Genomic DNA, 25556 nt, shown 5'->3' with positions numbered 1-25556 from the left:
AACTATTCTACTGTACTATTCCTTCTTATATCAGGTGAATAGTATTCTCTAACTGCATAATGAGAATGTTTACCATTACACTAGATTTTTTGAGTTATATACTCTTACCAGCAGTGGTTCTAAAGCTTGGGTGAGCACAACAGAAGCTAAACCTCTCCTTTCATATACATGGAGTGCAAATAGTTTTTTGTAGTCAGGAATTACTAGAGCAGGCACTCTCTACTTAGTGGGTACTGTGGGATAGATGAGGGTCGACCTTCCTTGGTAGTAATTTTTACTACTACAGCTGAGTTTAAGAACCCCACATCTGTTGAACTATTTGCCCATAAACCTTCAAGAATATCTGCTGGAATTTCACATATAAGGTTCCTGTCTTTCTCTGTTTCAGAAATAATCTTTAATGATCTAAAAAGTAGTACTGGGAATAGGTCTAAAGACCCTTCTAGTAACTGTAAAGATATGTCACCAGTTGGGGTACACACAATTGTTGCCTTTAGTTTACACAACAGGTCCCTTCCCACAACATTCATTGGGGAGCTGGGCATTAACAGAAATGAATGTTCTACACTTAGGGGACCTAGGGATACCATACGTGGTGGTACCTTTTTTACTTCTGGGGTGTTCCTGATATTTCCACAACTTGCACTGACCCCATAGCTTCACACTCTTTATCAAGGGATCTCTTTAGTATAGACTTAGAAGTCCCAATATCCAGTATACCATTGTAAAGATGCCCCCCCCCCTTTTAGGGTAACATGAGATTCAGTGCTATTCTTTGGAGAGTGGACTGGAATAACAGGTGTTAGAATTTCAGGATCAGGAAAACTAAACTCTTCTTCCTGTCTTTCACTCTCTACATTCCTCATTTTAATTTCTCCATATTCCAAATTTTCTTCTCCTGTGTTCTCATTTGCAGTAAATTCATTTCCACTCCCCATAGAAAAGCTTCATAACTGACTACTGGCCCCCTGTGCTCCCTTCGGAGAATCATATTTTTGGGTGCTACTACTAGCCTCTTGAGAGTATTTAGGTCTGGTCCCATTCTTTATATAGGTTTGATAATATCTGTCGTTGTATACATTGGGGTAACTAGATCTCCTGTCATGATAGCCATATACATAACCACTGTAAAAATGATAGCCTCTAAATCCATTATCTCTGAACCCATTGTAATTCCTGCCTCGGTTTTCCCTGAAATTTCCTACATTATTTCTGAAATTATTTGGGAAAAATCTGCCATTCTGCCTGATATTTGTCCCCATGACTGTCAATCACTGCATCAAAAATCAAATTAATTTGTATTCTTCTGCTGTTAATCTAGGCAATTTATATTTTTGTAAATATTCATCCATGTCACCTAGACTGCTATAATTATTGCTATATAATTGGGCAAAATAGTTTTTAATGATTGCCTTAATTTCCTCTTCAATGGAGGTGAGGTCTCCCTTTTCATCTCTGATACTGTTAGTTTGGTATTCTTCTTTCCTCTTTTTTTATTAGATTTATCAATACTTTGTCTATTTTATGTTTTTTCAAAATACCAGCTTCTAGTCTTATTTATTCAATAGTTCTTTTACTTTCAATTTTATTAATTTCTCCTTTGATTTTTAGTATTTCTAATTTAGTTTTCATCTGGGGATTTTTAATTTGTTCAATTTCTAGATTTTTAAGTTACATGCCCAATTCATTAATCTCTGCCCTCCCTCATTTGTTAATATATACACTCAGTGATATAAATTTTCCCCTGAGAACTGCTTTGGCTACATCCCATAGGTTTTGGTAAGAAGTCTCATCATTGTCATTATCTTCAATAAAATTATTAATTGTTTCTATGATTTGTTCTTTCACTAACTTATTTTGGAGAATGATATTCTTTAATTTCCAATTAGCTTTTGGTTTGCCTCTCCATGTATTCTTTTTTTTTTTTTTTTTTTTTTAACCCTTGTACTTCAGTGTATTGTCTCATAAGTGGAAGAGTGGTAAGGGTAGGCAATGGGGGTCAAGTGACTTGCCCAGGGTCACACAGCTGGGAAGGCCATGTATTCTTACTAATAACTATTTTCATTGCATTATGATCTGATAAGGTTACATTTATTATTTCTGCTTTTTTGCATTTGTTTGCCATGTTCCTATGCCCTAATACATGGTCTATCTTTGTGAATGTTCCATGTGCTGCTGAAAAGGTGTTTTCCTTTTTGTCCCCATTTATTTTTCTCCATATATCTATTAACCCTAAAATTTTCTAGGATTTCATTCACCTCTCTTATCTCTTTCTTATTCATTTTTTTGGTTTGATTCAGTGGTTCCCAAACTTTTTAGGCCTATCGCCCCCTTTCCAGAAAAAATATTACTTAGCACACCCTGTCACATACTATCACCGCTCCCTTGCAGTTATGCACCATCCCCAAATGCACCTGTGCCCATCACTGCCCCCCTGGATCTCTGCAGCACCAACCAGGGGGCGGTGGCTCCCACTTTTGGAATCACTGGTTTGAATTATGTAGGTCTGAGAGAGGAAGGTTGAGGTCACCCACTAGTATAGTTTTGCTATCTATTTCATCCTTGAGCTTCACTAGCTTCTCCTTTAGAAATTTGGAAGCTATACCATTTGGTTCATAAATGCTGAGTACTGATATTTCTTCATTGTTTATACTGCCTTTTATGAGGATGTAATTCCCTTCCCTATCTCTTTTAATTTTATTTTGGCTCTGTCAGAAATCATGGTTGCAACTCCTGCCTTCTTTTTTCTCAGTTGAAGCCCAATAGATTTTGCTCCATCCTTTCATTTTTATTCTATGTATGTCTGCCTGACTCATGTGTGATTTTTGTAGACAACATATGGTAGGATTTTGGTTTCTAATCCACTCTGCTATTTGCTTCCATTTTATTGGCAAGTTCATCCCTTTCACATTCAGGGTCATAATTATCAGCTGTGTATTCCCAGACATTTTGATTCCCTCTCCTTGTCTTGCCCTTTCTTCTTTCACTATTTCCTTCTATGCCAATGTTTTGTTTTTAATCAGTTCCCCTAATCCCCTTCCTTATTGTATTTCCCTTTCTCCCCTCTCCCTTCTTATTCCCCTCTTATTCTTCTTTAGGGTCTTTTTATGCTATCCTCTCCCCGCCCTCTCCTTTCCTAGTGTTGCTTCACTCCCCACCAGTGCTTTTGTTACCCTTCTACTTCTCTATAGGGAGCAAATCAATTCTCTGCCCCAATGGATCTGATTGTTCTTCCCCTCTTTAAGCTGATTTCAATGTACTTAAGTATTAAATATTTCCTCTTGCCAACCTCTTTACCCTTCCACTGCATTGTTATTCTTCCCTGTTCGCCCCACACACTTATTTATGGAATATAAACTTACTCTATTTTGTTTCTTTTCCCAATTTTCTTAATACCTTCTTTTTTCCCCCTCTAGTTTTGTATATATATATATATATAGACATTTCCTTCTATACAATTTGTCACTGTTGTCTCTATGTAAACTTAGTTACCCTGTTGATAATAACAATTTTTAGTATTTGCCAATATCTTCTTTTCTTCTAGGGATACAAATCAATTGAACTTATCGGGTCCCTTAAAGAAAAGATTTTTTTTAATTCCCCACCCCCACCCCTCTCTCTTAATTACCTTACTGTGATTCTCTTGAGTTCTGTGTTTGGGCAGCAAACTCTCTGTTTAAGTCTGTTTTTTTCTTTATGAATGCTTGGAAGTCGTCAATTTTATTGAATGACCATACTTTCCCCTGCAAAAATAGTCAGTTTTGCTGGATAGTTGATTCTTGGTTGTAGACCAAGTTCGCTTGCTTTCCAGAATATTATGTTCCATGCCTTCCGGTCCTTCAATCTCAATGCAGCCAGATCCTGTGTTATCCTAACTGTGGTTCCCTGGTATCTGAATGACTTCTTTTTAGCAGCTTGTAATATTTTCTTGGTCTGGTAGTTTTTTAATTTGGCTATAATGTTCCTGGAACTTATTAGTTGTAGATTAAAATGTATGAAGTGATCTGTGGATTCCTTCAATTTCCACTTTTCCCTCTTGTTCAAGAATGTCAGGGCAGTTTTCTTGTATAATTTCTTATAGGATGATGTCTAAACTTTTTCTTTTATCGTGATGTTCCGATAAACCAATAATTCTTAAATTGTATCTTCTAGCTCTGTTCTCCAGATCTTTGGTCGAATCAATGAGGTGTTTCATATTCTCCTCAAATTTTTCATTTTTTTTCATTTTTTTATTTTGTTTTATATATTCTTGCTGCCTTGTGAAGTCATTTGCTTCTAGTTGTTGAGTTCTGAATACAAGGATGGTTCAACATTAGGAAAACCATCCACACAATTGACCATATCAACAGTCTAACAAACAAAAATCACATGATTATCTTAATAGATGCTGAAAAAGCCTTTGACAAAATACAACACCCATTCCTATTGAAAACACTAGAAATATAGGAATAGGACCTTTCCTAAAATTAATAAACAGTATATATCTAAAACCATTAACAAGCATCATATGCAATGGGGATAAATTAGAAGCCTTCCCAATAAGATCAGGAGTTTAACAAGGATGCCTATTATGACCTCTATTATTTAACATTGTACTAGAATCACTAGCAGTAGTAATTAGAGAAGAAAAAGAAATTGAAGGTATTAAAATAGTCAATGAGGAGACTAAGCTATCACTCTTTGCAGATGATATGATGATCTACTTTAAAAATCCTAGAGATTCAACTAAAAAGCTAATAGAAACAATCAACAATTTTAGCAAAGTTGCAGGATAAAATAATAAATGCACATAAATCATCAGCACTTCTATATATTTCCAACACATCACAGCAGCAAGAGGTAGAAAGAGAAACACCATATAAAATCACCCTAGACAATTTAAAATACTTAAGAATTGTAATGCAAGGATGCAACAGAAGCTTTTGCTCTTGCAAAAGTCAACTATAAACAGTCCTGGCAGTTAGGTTTTAGAATCTTCACAAAAAGTCAGTTGGAGTCTGAGGCTTGAAGAGAGCTGAAGTTCCAATTGAGGCTCTGCTTTTGGCTTTTGGCTTGGTTTGGCCTGTGCCTTTGTCTCTTGGGCAATATGAATTTAGCTGATTTCTCTGGACCTCTCCCTGACCTCTCCATATCACATCCATGTATTTTCCCTGAATTTCCCTTTGGGCTCTGGGAGGAAGGGAAGTTTGCTGATTAGACATTGTGGCTTTAGTTTTCTGTAGGCAACTAGGACATCTTTAAATCAAGCTATCCCTTATTTTATTGATCTAGTATATACTTTACTTTAAGGCAGTCAAATCTTCCTGTCTGGGAGAGCAGGCTCTCTCAGTCTAACTCTCTCCCGTGACCCTTCCCCCACCTTCGGCTTTCTCCCTAGCGGATGTTACAAAACCCTAAACCCCTCTCTCTTTCTGATTAACCCTGATATTAATAAATCCCCTTTGTTACCTACTCAAAGCCTCTGATGAATCATTGTATTGAAAATTAAGGCAAGGGTTGAGGGGAGAATTATTTTCCTTTTATTTCTTGAGGGAACTGTGGGCATCCATCCTGGGAGGAAGTCCTTACCCAAGACTTCCTGCACCCATCAATTTGGCTGGCAGGAAGGGGCCCTCTCGAATCCTCCCTCAAGGGAAATTAGAAACTAACAAGAGAAGCCCTCTAGCCAGATTTAAACATTTCTGACTGGCCCAACTCCTTTGTGTCTATAGAAATACCTTTCCTGCCTTGAAGGGTTCAACCTATCTCCCCCAGTATCCTCTGTCTCTAGTCTCCTGTGACTAGCCTGTTTGGGCAGCCCCTCCTGAATACTCCCATTTATTCCCTTACCATCCAATATATCACCTCATTCATTCCTTCCCTTCACTCAGCTATCCCCTTCATTCCTCTTCCATATCACCTCATCACTTTTATCCCTCCTTTTATGCAACTTTACCTCACTTCTATATAACAGAATCTATCTACCAAAACAAACACAGGAATTTTATGAACACAACTACAAAACACTTTCCAAACGATTAAAACTACATCTAAACAACTGGAAAAACATTGATTGCTCACGGGTAGGATGAGTTAACATAATAAAAATGACCATTCTACCCAAAGTAATTTACTTATTTAGGGCCATACCTATCAAACTACCAAGAAATTTTTTTTACAGAATTGGAAAAAACTATAACAGAGATCATTTGGAAGGAGAAAAGACAAAGAATATCCAGGGAAATAATGAAAAAAAAAACATGAAGGAAGGTGGCCTAGCAGTACCAGATATTAAACTATACTATAAAGCAGTGGTCAACAAAACAATATGGTACTGGCTAAGAGACAGAAGGGAAGATCAGTGGAATACACTCGGGATAAGTGACATCAGCAAGACAGTGTATGAAAAACCCAAAGAGCCCAACTTTTGGGACAAAAATCCACTATTTGACAAAAACTGCTGGGGAAATTGGAAAACAATATGGGAGAGATTATGTTTAGATCAACATCTCACACCCTACACCAAGATAAATTCAGAGTGGGTGAATGACTTGAATATAAAGAAGGAAACTATAAGAAAATTAGGTGAACACAGAATAGTATACTTGTCAGATATCTGGGAAAGGAAAGATTTTAAAACCAAGCAAGAGTTAGAAAAAACTACAAAATGTAAAATAAATAATTTTGATTACATTAAATTTAAAAAGTTTTGTACAAACAAAAACAATGCAACCAAAATCAGAAGGGAAACAACAAACTGGGAAAAAAATCTTTATAATAAAAAACTCTGACAAAGGTTTAATTATTCAGATATACAAAGAGCTAAATCAATTGTACAAAAAAATAAATCAAGCCATTCTCCAATCAATAAATAGGCAAGGGGCATGAATAGGCAATTTTCAGAGAAAGAAATCAAAACTATCAATAAGCACATGAGAAAGTGTTCTAAATCTCTAGTAATTAGAGAAATGCAAATCAAAACAACTCTGAGGTATCACCTCACACCCAGCAGATTGGTTAAAATGACAACAGGGTAGAGTAATGAATGTTGGAGGGGATGTGGCAAAATTGGGACATTAATGCATTGCTGGTGGAGTTGTGAATTAATCCAACCATTCTAGATGGCAAGCCCAAAGAGCACTAAAAGAATGCCTGCCCTTTGATCCAGCCATACCATTTCTGGGTTTGTACCACAAAGAGATCATAAGAAAACAGACACGTACAAAAATATTTATAGCTGCACTCTTTATGGTGGCAAAAAACTGGAAAACGAGGGTATGCCTTTTAATTGGGGAATGGCTAAACAAATTGTGGTATATGCTGGTGATGGAATACTATTGTGCTCAAAGGAATAATAAAGTGGAAGAATTCCATGTGAACTGGAATGACCTCCAGGAATTGATGTAGAGTGAAAAGAGCAGAGTCAGAAGAACACTGTATACAGAGACTGATACACTGTGGTAAAATCGAAAGTAATGAACTTCTGTACTAGCAGCAATTCAATGACCTAGGACAATTCTGAGGGATTTATGGGAAAGAACGCTGCCCACATTCAGAGGAAAAACTACAGAAGTGGAAACACAGAATAAAAACAACTGCTTGAACACATGGGTTCTTCTGAAGAGGACACGATCAGGATGTAGACTCTTAATGACCACTCTAGAACAATTATCAATAATATGGAAATAGGTCTTGATCAATGACACAGGAAGAAACCAGTGGAAATGTGCATCGACTCCTGGGGGTGCGGGGTGGGGGGGAAGAGAGCAAGAACATGAATCATGTAACTGTGGAAAAATTTTTCTTAAAAAAAAAAAAAAAAAAAAAAAAAAGATGTCCCTTGACTGTTATGTGTCTACATGAAGTCAAAGTCTTAAATGTTAAGGCACAAAACCCAAGCCTTTTCTTACTAGTGGCTAACAAAGTACAAGAGAACCTTATTGGGGAAGTACAACATCACACTAAAAAGATGCAACAATTTAAATCCTGCAACTTTGTTAACTGACTTGTCTACACAAGGGGAACCATTACATGACTGTGGGAAAGTGTTTCAGCTAGCAGAAAGACCTTGGGAACATCTCTCTCGATACACCCCTAGCCAACCCTGATTTGATTTTGTTCACAGATGGCTCATCTTTTATGAGGAAAGGCACAAGAAACACTGGTGCAGCAGTAGTAACTGAATTTGAGACTATGGTTTGCCTCACTGACTAAAAATTTGAGTGCCCAAGAAGCAGAACTAATTGCTTTAAAACAAGCTTGTGAAATATCAAAGGACAAGGCTGCAACAATATACACAGACTCAAAGTATGCATTTGGCATATGCCCTGCAATTAGATTTTATGGCTTCAGCATGGGTTCTTAACATCTTCTGCAAGAACAATTGCAAATACAGAAATAATCCATGAACTGTTGCAAGCTTTGCAGCTTCCTTAACAACTGGCTGCAGTCCATTATAAGACCCACACTCACAATACTGATTTTGTAGCAAGGGGGAACCAGAGAACGGATGTCACAGCTAAATTTGCTACAGAACAGGGTCCTGAAGACATACTAAACCTCTCTGTAATTAATGAAAAAGATTTAGAAAAAGCATACACAGAGAAAGAGGTACAGAAGTGAAAACAAAATTTTAAAGCCCCAAAACACAATGGTATATGGGTATCTTCAATAAGAATGCCTATTCTCCAAAGAACATTCTACACCAGTGATGGGCAAACTTTTTAAAGGGGGGGGGGAGGGCAAAGGAAAGTAAATGCTCATCTGTCAGTCTGTTTCTAAGGCAACTCTTTTAAAGTTTCATTGTATTATATCCTACTCACTATATTTGTCATATTAGGAATAATGTCGCGCAGCCAGATAGAACATTTCAGGGGGTCGCATCTGGCCTGCAGGCCATAGTTTGCCCATCACTGTTCTACACTTATATCTGCCAAATAATACGTACAAAAGGTCACTTTGGTACACAAGTAATAGTGAATACAGTCAAGAAAATGAGGGTTACACCTAGTATTACCAGCATTGCTTCAAAGGTCTGTTCATCTTGTTCAGTTTGCCAGGAGTATAAGCAGCACATATTTAAACAAAAAGCTTTTGGAGGATGGCCCCTAGCATTTACACCCTTTGAACAACTGCAGATAGATTATATCAACATGCGAAAAGCAAGAAATTGCATATATTGCTTGGTAATTGTGGATCAGCTAACACGATGGCCAGAGGTTTTTCCATCCAATAAAAACACAGCAAACGTTGTAGCAAAGGTATTGTTAAGAGAGATCATACGTAGGTTAGTAGGTTAGATATACCAGGGAGGAAAGATTCTGATAGAGGTGCACATTTTATGACCTCAGTATTGAAACAGCTCTATGAAAATTTGGAAATAACACCTAAATTTCATTTCCCCTATGACCCACAGAGTTCTGGTCAGATTGAGAGAATGAAGAGGGAAATTAAATCAATGATTGGCAAACTGTACACAGAAACTCATCTAAAACAGCCAGATGTATTACCACTAGCTCTATTCTATTTAAGAACAAGGCCTAGAGGTGACTTACACATTTCACCGTATGAAATGCTGTATGGACCCTCTCCTATGCAGGCAAAACCATTCACTCCTACGTTTACATCCATGCTGGGAGATGTTAAAATAGCAGGGTATATAAGGTAATTGCAAAACAGGATTAAAGAATTACGACAAATGGGAGTACTAGTACAAACAGGACCAATAGATTACACATGACACAACATAAGTCTGGGTGATACTGTGTGTATATAAAAAATTTTAGCAGAACCAGTGCCACACAACCAGCTTGGAGCTTCTACTTACAACACCCACTGCTATAAAAGTTGTGGAGAAGACATCATGGATTCACTGCTTGCATGTCAAGAAGGTGAACTACAGATGAAGAATGTGACAACAGTGGAAATGGCTGCAGGTGAAGAGGTTAATCAAGGATAAGGAGAAAAAGATCAAGGTGACAACTACACAACAACATCGGCACGAGGAGAAGGAAAACAATAACGGAATGGCTACGGACACTATTGTAAGAACAAGGCACTGACTTAAAAACACACTAAGAACACACTGCTACAATGTACAATGAATACTGACATCAAAGATTTCTGCAAGAAGAAAGACTGAAGATCTTACTTTACATTTAAATGACAGATGGACTTGTGTAAAAGAGAGATTTGTATAAGATTTGGTAATTATACAGGATAGGGAAATTTTCTAGTTTACAAATGATTAGTAACATATGGGACTCATAATTTCCAATACTCCATAATTCAGTAATTAGAATTCATGGTAATATAAATACATAGGGGTAACACAAATATAGTAAAAATATTACACTAGGTATTCAGATTACATTGTAGGGTAGATTCTTATCTCAAGGGAAAATTTCACAAATTCTTATGAGGTAGCATCAAAAGAGAATTTATATTCTTAGTAAAAGAAACCTTCAAAGTTTTTTACCCACCTCAAGGACAATTTTATATCTTCCTAATAGGTGACTTTGAAGGGATATGTAAATAGTATGCATATTTCTACCTATGTATATTTATGTATATTTGGGTATAATAGGTTTCTTATAAGGGTTTTGTTTTTCCTGGCATTGCAAATTAATTTTGAGTTTTACCTGTAGATAGTTCTTGTTTTCCTGTATTAGCATAGTTAAATGTTTGGTTTGAAATTTTCTTTCAGAGTATTTGTAAGGTGCAGTTTGAATTATGTTAGGTAAGCCTTTGCTTTCTATAACAGCATAGGCTAGTTTGGTATTGTGTTACTGTGTTATTGCAAATGAATGCATTTTGAATTTCTGTAATTGTAATGTTTGAACTTGCAAGTTTGCAAGTATTTTCCTTCATTTTCTATTTCTTGAAATTCTTTTTCTATCTTTAGCACAGTTTCTATTAGAATAGCTCTAGTTTAGAGATAGAATAAGAAAAGTATAAGATAAAGTATATATTTGGGGATTAGGATAATGGGTTAGGTATCAATTAAAGTTTGGTTTAGTAAGATCCATTTGGAAAGACAAGCTTTCAAAAGGATCTCAAGGGGGAAATATTGGGATTAAATTAGAATTTGGGTTAATTTGGATCTTAGTAGCTAAGGACAGGAGAAGAATGCTGAGAAGTTACCTTTAAGGGCAGCTGGAATCATGGGGAGAGTTCTGTGGGGAATTCTGAGGAGCCTGACAGGCTGTTGGTTTCCAATGCCAGGCACTCTTAGAGTGAAGTTTTACTCTGAGAGGCTGGTTGGATCTTGCTCTCTGGAAAACTTTGGAAAACCGGGTGGCAGTTGAAAGAGGAGAACAGGTTGGAGTTTGGGGAATAAATTTGTGAGAGACCAACTGAAAAGAAAGAAAGACTTTTACCTCTATGTGGCTGCAGAGTGAAGTAGGCTGACTCAGGCCTACCAAGGCCAACTGAAGCGTAATTAGGCCCTGAAAAGACCTGGTAGTTGGAAGAGTGAGCTGGAAAGAATACAAGGAGACAGTAACTGTAAACTATATATAAGGAGATTATTAATTAGTATAGGTTACTTAGAATAGGAACTGGGAATTAGTGATAGATTAGGGAGTTTTATAGAAGCTCGAGTTTCTCAAGCAGGAAGATGGTTCTTGCGAACCAGCGGTGTGGGAAAAGTTTAGTTTCCTTTAGAATTAGGGACTATATCCTCGATCCTTTGTTTACCTCTCCTTTCTTTCCTTAAAACTTTCCAAGAAATATTAAATAAGTTTGTTATCAGCTGTCTCCATGCAAATTTTACTCACAGAGCCTCAGCTCAAACCAGCTGTTAGCCAGCTGGCTTTCAGACAACAACTAAGGTTAAGAAAGGATACTGTATCCCAATTTCTATCCAACAGACTTCCCTCATTAGTAGATAAAGGCAGAAGCTATATTTCTTTTTCCATATATTTTTATCCCCAGCGTTTAACAAAGTGCCTGGTACATAATGAGAACATAATAAATGTGTGTTGACTCACTGATCAGTCACATTAATGATATATTTACTGAGTACTTGCTTTGAGTCCTCTTCTACGCTAAATGATTAAGACAGGGGTTGGCAACCTTTTTGGCCGTGAGAGCCATAAACACCACATTTTATAAAATGTAATTTCGTGAGAGCCGTACAGTGCTCACAGTGTGTGCTCCTGTAACAGTGCCTGAAAAAAAAATTGACTTTATGGCTCCTGCAGAAAGAGCCATATATTGCCAACCCCTGGATTAAGAGAACAAACACACAAAAAGTAGAAGATATTGTCCTATCTTTTAAAGATTCTAAAATCTAAAAAAAGGAGCAAAAATAAACATGAAACAGAGACTTTTTAAGGTCTAAGTATATGACACCATAAATTCAAGTTTAATGGAAGGGCAAACTAATGTACATAGGAATTGGATAAACACCAAAGAAGTAATAGTTCTTACTCGATTCTTGAAGAAAGAACAGAATTTTAAAAAACAAAGAACAGAAAGGATGACACATTAGAATTAACAAGGGAGAGGCAAATAAACATATCATGTTCTTGAGACATTACAGAATGAGTAGACCTGCTCTAACAAAAGCAGATGTCCTGTTTTAAAAGTTTAAAAATAAAGGGTTAAAAAAAAGTTATAGAGATAGAGATAGAGATAGATATAATTACCAGAAAGCTTTTAATGATAGGCACAAGAGTATGAATTTGATATAGCAGGCAATAAAAGAATGTTCTTAAGCAGAAAACTATTCAATGCTGTATAAACAAAAAACTTCCAAACTATTAGAACTGACCAAAAGTAGAAAGGGTTACCTCAGAAGATAATGAATTCTCTCTCCCTGGAAGTCTTCACATAGATGTTGGACAATATCCAATAATCAGGAATACTGAAGAGGTGATTACTGTTCAGCTATGGGTTGGAGCAGATGCTCTCTAGACATCCCCTCTAACTCTAATTTTATATTATTCTATGAGATGTAATTGTGTTTCCTGTTTTCTAAATCATTTTCTACATCATTCAGTTAAATTCTCTTGAGGTTAAGAACCATACCTCCTCACAACACAGTGCTTAACTCAGCAAAAACTAGTCTGACTACAAATATATACATAGGAAAGAACTAAATATTCTTCCATGTTTCGGGTTAAAAACTCATTAGTTTGTCCAAACACTCAAAGAAATTAAAATATATCTACTCTTTAAACTAATAGCATTTTTAATTCATCACCAACTGAAAACATAAGCAAATTAGTTCTAAATAATTCTTTAAAAAATCCAAAATTACATATACACATATACTATGACCAGCAACTGAGAAACAAGCAGATTCTACTGCCTAAATTCTGATGTCAATTCTGAATAAGAATATTTGCTCATACTGATATCCTGGGTAAGATTAAGCTAATGTACAAAATATACAAACCTAAAAATGCCACCTAAAGGTTTCCTAGTATAAACATAATTCAAATTCACCTACAATTATATTTTAATATGCTTTTTATAATGTTGAATATGAAAGGTACTCTTTTATCAGTTATATTAGGTTAAATATTTAAAAAGGCAAGGGCTTTTCAAAAGATCTCTTACTATAAAACATCCAGAATGTTCAAAGATAACTTACTCCCCATTTAATAAAATTTACAAACCAATAGAAGACAATTTTGTGCTGCTGTGTTTTGTTTCTCCCTTTCACTGAACAAAGCTTTGACAACTGGATTGTTTCTCAAGAAAACATAACTGGCAAAGGGCTCCAATCAGAAACAGAAATTATTTCAATAGAAATTATACGATGGAGGACAATTTAGAGGAAAAGACAAAAGGTCTTTCTCCCTATCATCATTATTTAAATTAAAATGGCACCCTAAACCTGTACATCACTGAACCAAATAAATTTTCTAGGTAGCGGAATTCCAAAAGTAATAATAGAAATAGATTCCAGTGTATAATAATGACTGAAGGCAAAGTTATAATCATCTATTGATCTAATAGATCATTTGGACCAACATGTCTTCAGACTAGCTGAGAAAATGTCAATTGAAGTTTGTCTATCTGTCCTTATAATGCTCTCTCTATCCTCAACTATATCTATCACAGGAAAATGGGCAAAGGATAAAAGATGGCAAAGGGTAAGTCAACAGTTCCTGTCCTCTTTGTGATTTATCATTCTCTCAAAGCTCTAAGATAGAAAGGCCAAGGGGAGAGGGAGTGGCAAGATCCTTGACACTAAACTGCCTAAATATTGGGGTTATAGGAAAAGGGAGAAAATGACAATAAAATTTGTGAGCAAGGGTATGGTAGCTGATTGTAAAGTTTACATGTCTGGAAGTCTGAAAGGAGGCAGAATTTCTACCTTCATTCTCCTGGAGCCTCACTGAGAAATCAACAAAGGGAGAGGGATGTGGCAATGTCAACAAACAGTAATCTATCATTTAAGGTTTGAGAACTGCTGTTAGATTTTGAATCTTCTACTTGGAAATCAAAGGATTGTCTTTACTGTTTTTATTAACTAATATGTAAGTCTTGCTGACAATTATAAGCTGTCATAACCAAATTCTCTTCAATGACAGAGACACTTTCTTCATTCCAAAGATCTTCTCTGGTTAAACTCTATCTGCAGTACTGTGTTCCTTTCTGGGCACCACGTTTTGGGAATGACATTGATGAATTGGAGTATGGCCAGATAAGGATAAACATGATAGAAGGCTTCGGTTCATGATGAAGATCAGCTGAGGGTGGTAAGCATGGAAAAGAGAAGAGGAAAGAAAGAATATCTCTCTTCAAGTAACTGAAGGGGTATCATGTGATATTAGGAGGAATTTGACTCATACTGATTTAAGTCCAAATGGCAGGAATAGGAGTAATTAATGCAAATTAGAAAGAGGCAAATATACTTGATATAAGGAAACTTCCTAAAATCAGAGCTATCCAAAAAAAGTAGAGTAAGTCATATTGAAGAGTAGAAGATTCCCATTCACTCAAGATATTTGAGTAAAGGCTGAATAAATATATTTGTTGGGCATGTTGTGAAAGGGATATTTTTCCAGGTGCACTGTAGATTAGATAGCTTCTGAGTCTCTTCCATCTCTTAATTCTGCAACTCTTGTAAAAAAATATATACGTATATATATATTTTTATATATATCTGGCTATGAGTTCATTTACTTATACACACACATACACTCTCACAAAGGCATCATCTTCAACACTGTCAATGTTATCTTCATAAATGAGCATCTCAAAGACTGATACCTGGCCATGTATATTCCTAGGACTCTGTCTAAAAATAAAGACCCCAAAGAAAAACCTATTTCTTCTCCTCAGGAAAACTCTCATTTTCAATCTCCCAGGCTCTGGAAGAAAATTGGGAGACCTGCAAGCTTCAGCTACTGAACATGTAAATGAACTGTCACAGTTTAAATACATATTCAAGAATTTCACAGCTTTTCTCGGGGTTTTAGTTCATTATATTGAAACACAATAAGTACTACATCAGAATTCAGGAATCCCAAGTTCTAGTTCCAGCTTTGACACTAACTTCTGGTATGACCTTGGGCAAGTTACAACCTTTCTAAGCTTGTTTATTCATCCAAATCAAAGACACTGAAAGGCCTCATTCAAATCTGTTATTCTTTTTTTGATTCTTTTTTCCAGCATCTGACATTTTCAGGATTAGTAATGAGATATTTCAAGATCATATGAAACTAAGTTTGCAGTCTGACACAAAGAATTATCACTGAATCTCATTCTATTCAGTTTGTCTTATCTCAGAAATCAGCAATTTATATTGTAAAGTACTAAATGCTGGATTTACCTTTTGATTTTTCTAGCTGCTTATTAAAAATACCCACTGAAAGAGGGAACTCCTTTAAAAAGTCATACAATGTTTATGAAATATTTAAATGTAGAACTGTATAAAGCTTACCAGATTTAAGACCTGAAATTTTGAAGATGACACTTGGTTTCTCATTCGTGACAAACCCCAAGAGCTGCCATACTGGCGTTCCACTTGAATCAGGATATGAAAAGTAGACAGATCCTCCCATGCCATCAGGAAATGGGACTGTCCCCAGCATAAACACCACGACATGGTTGATACTTTGATAATCAGGTAAGTCAAATACAAATTTATCCTCTGCCACTTGCTGTGCAACTGTTTGCACCTAGAAAATAAAAAATTCTCAGATGAAAAAGTTTGTGAGGTTCTGTAACCTTTAACTATCCAATGTAACAATCAACTGTGTCACTAGGGATAGTCAAGAGTCAGAATATTCTGGCTAGTCTAGTATTCAAAAGAGAGTTACTACAAATGTATGTATGTATATATATATATATATATATGTGTGTGTGTGTGTGTGTGTGTGTGTGCGCGTGCGTATGTATCCATATATCATATATGGATTAGCAATTTTCAAAGGACTATAACACAAAAAAAACATAATTAACACTAAAACTGCTTATTTCCACAAAATCTTCTCTCTTTAGCACCAATATTCTTCCAAAGATGCTATCTCAGATTGCCACAATCTAAGAAGAATCAAAATCACAAGTAATGCATCTTCTTCTGGTAGGTATAAAAAATTATCCAGATTAACTTGTGTGAGAAGTGACATCAACAACATCAACGACATGTATAGAAGTGGGCCAATCATAAACAAGATGAGAGACAACAAATGCCAGAATATTAGGTTGTTTCTACCCAGATATTAAAAGAACCTAAGGAAGGTCCCCAGAATTTATGAGTGAATATAGATAAGAATCACAGAGCTATTAGGCCACCAGAAATTATGATTTGTTATCAATTGAGGGATTACCCATGGGAATGAAATCATGGATCCTTCGAAGTATCAGAATAATACTAAAACCTGAATCTTTGCTGCTCTAGAATTTCCTTACCACAACTTACCTACAAAAGTATCATCAACTTTGGAAAGTCAAACCCACTCCAGTGCTTATATTCTGGGGGGGAAGAAGAAGGTCTTGTGATTTTAATGTATGCGTGTTTGTTTTTGGAGGGTATTTGTTCTAAACAAAAAGTAGAAAGCTTCACCTAGACTTTATTAAATGAAGTGCTAAAAATTCTACTTGGCACTTGCCAAGTATAGATTCTAAAAAGCCCTGTCTTTTGTCATTATCAACAAAAAAATTAAACTAATAGACAATTCTGCAAAGGGAGAAGTGGCCAGTACGTATAGGAAAAGAGGAAAAAGTTGGATCTTATTTTGAAATTCTGAGAGTATTCTTTCATAGGGATATATCCACAGGTCATTCTGCAACTATACAGATATAAATGGGTTTAATCAAATTAAAGAATTTAGTAAGCAAATTTGTAGGTAAGAGTTTACTTTATTATTGTAATCTAAATTCTAAAAACTATGTAACTGATTTTTATTAGAGCTGGAAATCTGAGTCACTACCAATAAATTACTATAGGAAGAAAAACTAACTCTAAATGAACAATTCTCTTTCCTCAAAATGCACTTTCCTTTCCCTTTCCATGCATATGACTACATATTACTGAAATATTATTGAATGTGTCTAATATAACTTTATATCTAGTTAAGGCTGTACAATATGAAAGACATGTTTATTGGAGGTAATTACCCTCTAAATTTGGCTTAAGGGTGAATACAAAATGTTGGCTCATTTCTAAAGTTCTTTTTAAGTCCTGTTTAACCATGATATAAAAAGAAAAATGAAACATTGCGTTTCTTGGATCTGCCTATTTCTTTTCTTTCTTTTTTTTTAAACCTCAGCATCTGTCTGAGAATAGATACTAAGTATTGGTCCTAAGGCAAAAGAGTGGTAAGGCTAGGCAATTGAAGTTAAGTGATTTGCCCAGGGTTACACAGTTCAGAAGTGTCTAAGGCTGTATGAATCCAGCACTCCCATTTCCAGGCCTGGCTCTCTATTCGCTGAGCCACCTAGATGCCCATAAATATTCTATTTGGGTATTTACATGACCCCTAGCATGTATTAAAAACAAATCTTTTTAGGTCTAAAAATAATCAGGTGCTGAAAAAGAAACCAGTAAAGAACCTATTCTTTTCATGGTACTAAATATTACACATTCATGATTACACATTATGAAGATGGGGTCCTTGTCACCCCTAAAACATATTTTTGTCAAGAATTTTCAGAAAATGAGAAAACATTTCAAAAAGAAATAAACATTAGTTCAGCCCTCTGAATGATGCCTATTCTTCTAGTGATAAGACTTATGGAGTTATGTTTTTAAGGGCAAATCACCAGGTCTAGCACCTATCTAATTTGTTAAATGGACTCTGCCTACCTCATAGCATTGCTGTTCAGAGAACGTTTTTTCGAAACCTTCAAGTATGCTATAAATGTGAGCTAGTATTATGAGCTATCCAAATAAAAAAATATTGCTCCCCCCGAAAAAAAATTCCATTCTAAAGAATTCATGCTCACAAAAACTGGGTGATGCATCTCAAACTCTTAAGCTTGAGATACTAGGTATTATACTATATAAAATGTCTCAATATAAACTTTTCAAAACTGAAACAAATCACAAAAGTGTACAGATACAATGAACCAAACACAAAATACTTGGATACTATAAAGAAATGTTTTATAAGCCTTATGAAATCCATCCACGTTTTTAATATGTGCCAAAGACACTGTAGCAGTCCCCAACCCTCCACTTAAAACCAAAATCAAATTAACAATTATTACTAACTAGAAGCTCTATTTCTAATAAATACAAGTGCTTATGACCAGTGAACACTGTTTAATGAATATTATTTGACAGTCTGGCCATCAATGACTTAAAGGGGGGAAAAAGGAAAAAGCACTGACACAGTAGAACAACTTTGGTTTTCCAAATGGAAGATCTCTGAATCTAGCTTTGCCATGTGACTTTAGACAAATCATTTCTGTGAGCTGCATTTTCTTCATCTGTTAAAAAGTGGATTAGTAATATGTCCATTCCCTAACTCAAAGGATTATGGCAAGTACATCACATAAATTTAATAAGGTGTTATAATTTCTTCAACATTCCATGATTTCATCAGCATGGGGATTCCCTCCATTGATGTTTATTCTAACCTTTTGGCATTTTAGTAAGTTTTGTGGAGTTGTTTTCTGTTTTTTTAAAAGTTATCATGTAATCAACTTTTTAGTAATAAGCCACACTGAACTTTGGCCAGTTTTCCAGAAATAAATATCAATGAAAACTAACAAGTCATTCTTTAGGTCTGCACTGTACTCAATTAAGTATTTATTAAACATCTATTATATGCTAGTTACTGTATTGGCTGCTGGAGGTACAAAGACTCACCATAAAAAAAAGTCCCTTCCCTGAAAAAAACAAATTAAATTAGGAGAAAACAGCATGTAGAAAGATGAGTAAATACAAAGCAATTTTAGAGAGTTGTGAGGAAATAAGTCTAATGAGGGAATCAAGAAAGGGTTCATGTAAAAAGTGGAGCTAGAAGCTCAAAGATCCAGGAAGAGCATTCAGATATGAGACATCCAATACAAAGGCAGAAAGACAGCAGATGTAATGTTATATATAGAGAATAGCAAATAGACTGAGTAATACAAAATATATGACAGGAATTGGAGTAATGTGTTGTCAGCTTGGAAAGATAAGCTGAAGCCAGACTAAGTTTTAAATGGCCAATAAAATAATTTGTAGCTTACCCAAGAGGTGATTTAGGGAGCCACAGAAGCTTCCTGACCAGGAGAGTGAAATGATATATTAATTTAATAATAATTAATTTTGGCAAATATAAAGATGGATTGGAATGAGAGACTAAATGCAAAGAGTCCAATTAGACGATTACTGAAATAGTCCAGATAAGAGGAGATGAAGGCTTGAATTAACCAGAGATGGCTATTTAAACTAAGAGAAAAGGATAGATGTGAGATAGTGTGAAGGTAGAAATGACAAGATCTGGCAACCATCAGGTTATGGTGGGTGAAAGAGAATGAAATGCTCAGGATTCCTGAGATATAAATATATAAATATGGATAACTAGCAGAAAGAGGGGCATTAGAAGGAAGGAAAGATGTAGAGGGAAAGTTTTGACTATGTTGAGTCTAAAATGTCTATGAGATGCAGGTCAGGAAATTAGTGATGCAGTAATAGAGCTTAGGAAAGAGATGAAGGTCAGGTGTATACATCTGGTAGTCAGATGCATCAGCAACTGGTACAAAGGAGAGATGGGGAATGATAAGGGGATCTGAGGCATAGAACAGAATCTGGTGAAAGAAAAGAAGTCTGATTTTTGTTTGTTTTTAAGCCTGAAACAAGGTCCTTGGTTGAGAAGAACTGAGGAGGGGATGCTGAAGGCTGTTTGAGGAGAGAAGGTTTGGAACAGGAGCTGGGATGAGTGCTATGGAAAGTGATATAATCAGGGTAGATTGGTCACAGTGCTCAGGGCCCAGATGAGACTGAAAACAATTAACTGAGCACATCGCTTCTTCCAACATTCGGCAGCACTTTGAACAGAAGTGGAGAAAGCTAATTATGAGAATAATCTAGGGTTAGAGTTTAGAAAGGGATAAACTTGGACAGAAGAGAGAGAAAGAGATTCAAGAGGTTCAAAGAGATTCAAAACAATAGAAAAATATGAAATGGTTGATTGTAGAAAGTAAGCTGTCTTTGCAAGCCCCAGTGCCCAGTTGTGCCAAGACCCTTGCAGGTACTTAATAAATGCTTGACTGGTTGAAAGCATCAAAATGTTAAGAGAGGAAAGTGAGACATGGGCAAGGGTTGTATCTGGGAATGCAAGGAGGGGTGATATGTTGAGAGCAGAGAATAAATTTAGGAAGGAGACAAGGAATCAACAGGAAGGACAAGAAATTATGTTTCAGATAGAGAAAGTTTTTCTACTTTGATAAAAATCTGTCAGAGCATGCACTCTTACAAATCCTTCAAGAGCTCATGGTCACTTGAGTGCCAAAATGAAACATCTGAGCAGGATTTCTGTACAGGATTATATTCTTAAGAAATTAATAAAGAAAACATCAATTCTTTCAGGCCTAATATTCTCTTACTCCTCAAATTACTTTGTATTAACTTACCCATGTACACTATGTATCTCTCAGTTCCTTGGGGACAAATGGTAAAATATTAGTCTTTGTATCCCCAACATCAAGAACATTTCTTTGCAAAGAGTAGGAATTTAAGTTATTAGTGAGTTGGCCCTGTGGTAGTCCACAGAGTGCAAATGTGGAGTTTCGAAGACCTGGAATCAAATCCCATCTGGGACACACACATAGGCTAAAAGTCTTAGGGTAAGTCTTTTGGGAACTCAGTTTCTTTATCCTTAAATGCAAATAATACCTGTAGAATCAATCCAACAAGATTATGGCTAGGCTCAAATGTAGTAAAGTATGCCAAGTGCTTTGCAAACTTTCAAAGGCAAAATAAACTCAGCAGTTATTGTAGGTGCTCAATATTCAAACATCTTAGCCCTATTACTACTTTTTAAAATCAAGTTTATGCTACCATCTTGTTCAAAGCACTATAAATTCCAAAAGGGATGAGTAAAAAGCATTTACATGGAGCCCATTATGGGCCAGGAACCTTTATAAATATTATCTCATTTAATCATAACAACCCTACAAGGTATATATTGTTACTTTTCCCCAGATGAAAAAATGAAGCTCACAGAGGTTGAGTGACTTTTCCAAGGTCATTAAAACAGCAAATGTCTAAGCTGGATTTGAACTCTGTTCTTCCTGACTCCAGGCAAAGCACTGCCTCAACTTAAGAATATTAGATTGACCTGGGATTTTCTTTTTTTATATATTAAAAAATATATAGTTAGTTGAAAATTTTTATTTCAAAGTCCAATTTTTTTGGTCGACTATGCACCTGGTCCTTCTAGTGTTATTCTGCTGTTTGTGAACTTTTTTTTTCTGATATTTTGATAACTATTTCAACTTAGTTTCCTTTACAATCCTACAAATTTGACTTAAGCATTTAAAAAGATTCTGAGGAGTACACAGGCTTCTCCAGAGGTTGGGGGAGGGGAGGTTGGGTTTATGACACAAAATGTTCTAAAACTTTATCTATTTAATCCAACCTCCTCATTTCACAGAGGAAGATCCTGAAGCCCAGAAGAAGTAACGTGGCTTGCCCATCAACAAGTATTTATTAAGCTCCTACTTCCCGTGCGCCAACTATTGTGCTATGTAGGCGATGGGGCCACAAGGACAAGGAAGGAAAAGAAGCCCCAGCTCACGACAAAGTTCGTAGGAGAAGAATAGGCAGAATTCAATGCCAGGTCTTGCGATAGTTCCAAATAACGGAGCTCCTTCTACATCACTATGCTGCCTATCCTGAGCTGATACAGGCGTGTGAAGACTCAGATGCAAGGATGACAATTTGTGTGCGTGCACATATAGATGCACACTTCCATCACATACACTGGAACCCTTGGAAAGCTCCAAGTGGTACTTACAGGATCTGACACTGTCACACAACAAAAGCGATATTACATACTACACGCTGACACATTAAACATTACACACGTAGTACATACGCACTCTACATATGCACGCACTACATACACAGAGACACTATAACAGGCAGGCACGCACAGATTTCATACACACGCATCCAGAGTCCGTCTTGGGCATCCTGGACCAGCCCCCTTCCTCCCCGTGGGAGGGCCCCCCCCAGGTTCTGTGCGGTCCCGCCTACCCAGGTTGCTCCCCCTGCCAGTCCTCGTCCCTTACCAGCCTCCCGGCCACCAGGCAGCCGAACATGGCGGCGGTGGAGGCTCCTCCGCGGAGCGAGAACGAGAAGATCCCCAGGAGCCTGGAGAAAGCGGCAGCGTCTAGGCCGGGTGCAGGAGTCGAAGAACCCGCGACGCTCTCGCAGGAAGTTTCCAGAAGGCGCAGGCACCCGAACAGACGGCGTGCTACATAGTAATTAAGCCGCCCCGCTGAGGCGGAGTCTGACCCGCAACCTCTGACCTATGCTAGGAACCCTGGTCTCTCGCCCAGCTGGAGCCAAGCGCTTCCGGGGCTCTCCTTGGGTGCCTAGAGGAAACGCGAGATAACCCCCCCCAACACACACAACATGCGTAAGACTACAAATCCCAGAATGCACTTTCCACCGTATTCCGGGGAGGGGGCACGGGGAAAGGCGGGCCGCGGGGGCAATGCATGCTGGGATTCGTTTTCCAGAGAATGAGTTAAGTACTCTTAGTCTCTTCTAGAAATCAGATTTGAGGGTTGCTGGCCTTTGAAGTTTAACTCCAGGAGTTTTTAAAAGCTTTTTCGTGTCATGGATTTCTTTAGCCTATGGATCCCTTCTTTTTTCTTTATTTTTTTTAAAACTCTTAACCTTACTTCTTAGAATCTTGATTCCAAGGCAGAAGTAAGGGCCAGGCCTTTCAAAAATCTAAGATCAAATTTGAACCTAGCACTAGGCCTGGTTCTCAATCCACTGAGCCACCCAGCAGCCCCCTAGACTCCTTCTCAAAAGGATTTTTTTAAATGGGTAAAAACACCAGAACCATAAAATTGATAGTTATAAAAATGTTTTAAAAGAAGTTCACGAATTCCAAGTCAAGAATTCTTAATCAAATCTAATGATTTCATTTATCAAGTAGGAAAATTGAAACTAAAATGATTATAGTGATGATAATAATATCTTGATGAATCCTTTTAAGAGGCAAGTTGATTCCATAATAGATATCAAGCTCAATCCAAAGCCAGGAGATTCTAGGTTCAATTCTTTGATACATATTGTATGTATCTTTCTTTGATACATATTGGTCCTGTGACTAGGCAAACCCATTATCCTAGCAGGGCTCTTTAAAGCTCTAAGATTTTATATTGCAGAGAAGGTGCTGATTTGCATTTTCCAGATCTAGTCTCTATTTCTATTTTAAAATAATATTTTATTTTTTCCCAAATGCATATTAAAACAATTTTAACTGTTTTTTTTTATTTTGAGTTCCAAATTTTCTCCTTTTCTTTCTTCTTCCCCACCAAAGTTTATACATGTGCAATCATACAAAATAGATTTCTATATTATTCATGTTGTAAAAAAAAATAAAGTGAAAAATAGTTACTCTTCAAACTTCATTCAGATTTCATTAGTTCTTTCTCTGGAAATAGCATTTTTTATGAGTCCTTTGGATTTGTCTTAGTATTTACAATTGATTACTGTATGGTATTGCTATACTGTGTATAATGTTCCCCTGGTTCTGTTAGCTTCATTTCACATCAGTTCCTGCAAGTCTTTTCAATTTTTTCTGAAATCATGCTGTTCATTTATTTTAGCACAATAGTATCCCATTACATATACCACCACTTGTTCAGCTATTCCCCAACTGGTGGACATTCCTTCAATATTCAGTTGTTTGCCATCACAAAAAGAGCTGCTATAAATATTTTTGAACATTTTCCTTCCCTATTTAAAAAAATCTCTCTGGGATACATAGGCCTTTCTCTTCCCCAGTTTTTTATCTTTTAGGATACAGAACTAGTAGAGGTACAGCTGAATTAAAGGGTATACACAATTTTATATAATTTATAAATATTTGGCATATATATTGGGCATAGTTTGGGCAAAGTTCCAAATTGCTTTCCAAAATGTTCACAACTCTAAATGCATGCGTATCCCTATTTTCATACATCTCCTCCAACATTTATCATTTTCCTTTTCTGTCATATTAAACAATCTGATAGGTGTGAGGTATCACCTCAAAGCAGTTTTATTTTCCTTTCTCTCATCTATAGTGATTTAGAGCATTTTTTCATGTGACTATAGATAGCTTTGATTTCTTCATCTGAGAACTGCCTTTTCATATCCTTTGACCATTTATCAACTGGGAAGAACATATTTTTATAAATTTCACTCCATCCTCTAAAGTATTTAAGAAATTAGGCCTTTATCAGAGATGCTTTCTATAAAAATCCTTATTCCTATTTTAAGTTTTAGAGAGTGCTTTCCTGACAAGAACCCTGAGGATATACAAAGCATTCTTATTTTTAAAGCCCTAATATAACCATGTCAGTCCCTTCCCACTTCAAATTTCAATAGTTTCCTTCTAGGATCAAATATAAAAATCTGCCGTTTATGGGGAAAGCTAGGTGGTCTATGAATTGAGAGCCAGGCCTAAAGAAAGGAAGTCCTGGGTTTAAATCTGGCTTCAGACTCTACATAGCTGTGTGAAGCTGGGTAACTCATATATACACACACTCTTTTGCAGCCTTCTTGGGCCTTACACTGGCCCCTCTCTCATTTACTCTGCAACTACTGACACTGGACTCTCTGATGTTCCTCATTGATTATCTCCCATGGCCTAACATAGTTTCCACTTTCATCTCTGCTTCCCGAATTTTCCAGCTTCCTTCACGTTCAATCTAAAATCCCATCTTCTATAGGAAGCCTTTCCCGATCCTCCTTAATTCTAGTACTTCTTCTTTTATAATTTCCAATTTATTCTGTATAGCTTTTTTTATACTTAGTTGCTTGCATGCTGCCTCTTCTATTTACGCTGTAACTTTCAGAATAAAGACTGTCTTTTGCCCTTTTTTTGGTATCCTTTGTGCTTAGTACAGTAGCTGGCATATAGCAGGCACAATAAATCTTGTAAGTGACATCTCAA

At 36.4% G+C, this 25556-nt stretch overlaps 1 protein-coding gene across 1 annotated transcript in view; it reads right to left on the bottom strand.

Moving 5' to 3' along the window:
* Positions 1-22922, bottom strand: part of HIKESHI (heat shock protein nuclear import factor hikeshi) — a 42922-nt gene extending 20000 nt beyond the window's left edge. Inside the window, exons 1-2 of the mRNA XM_044668212.1 lie at positions 22669-22922; positions 15881-16118 (exon numbers count right to left, since the gene is read on the bottom strand). Coding sequence (XP_044524147.1) covers positions 15881-16118; positions 22669-22698 — 268 coding nt within the window. The 5' untranslated portion in view covers positions 22699-22922. The remainder of the gene's footprint in view (positions 1-15880; positions 16119-22668) is intronic.
* Positions 22923-25556: the final 2634 nt, after the last annotated feature.

Source organism: Gracilinanus agilis, chromosome 3, assembly GCF_016433145.1.
Source record: "Gracilinanus agilis isolate LMUSP501 chromosome 3, AgileGrace, whole genome shotgun sequence".
In the NCBI taxonomy this organism is placed as follows: domain Eukaryota; kingdom Metazoa; phylum Chordata; class Mammalia; order Didelphimorphia; family Didelphidae; genus Gracilinanus; species Gracilinanus agilis.
This window is presented reverse-complemented; position numbering and strand designations above follow the sequence as displayed.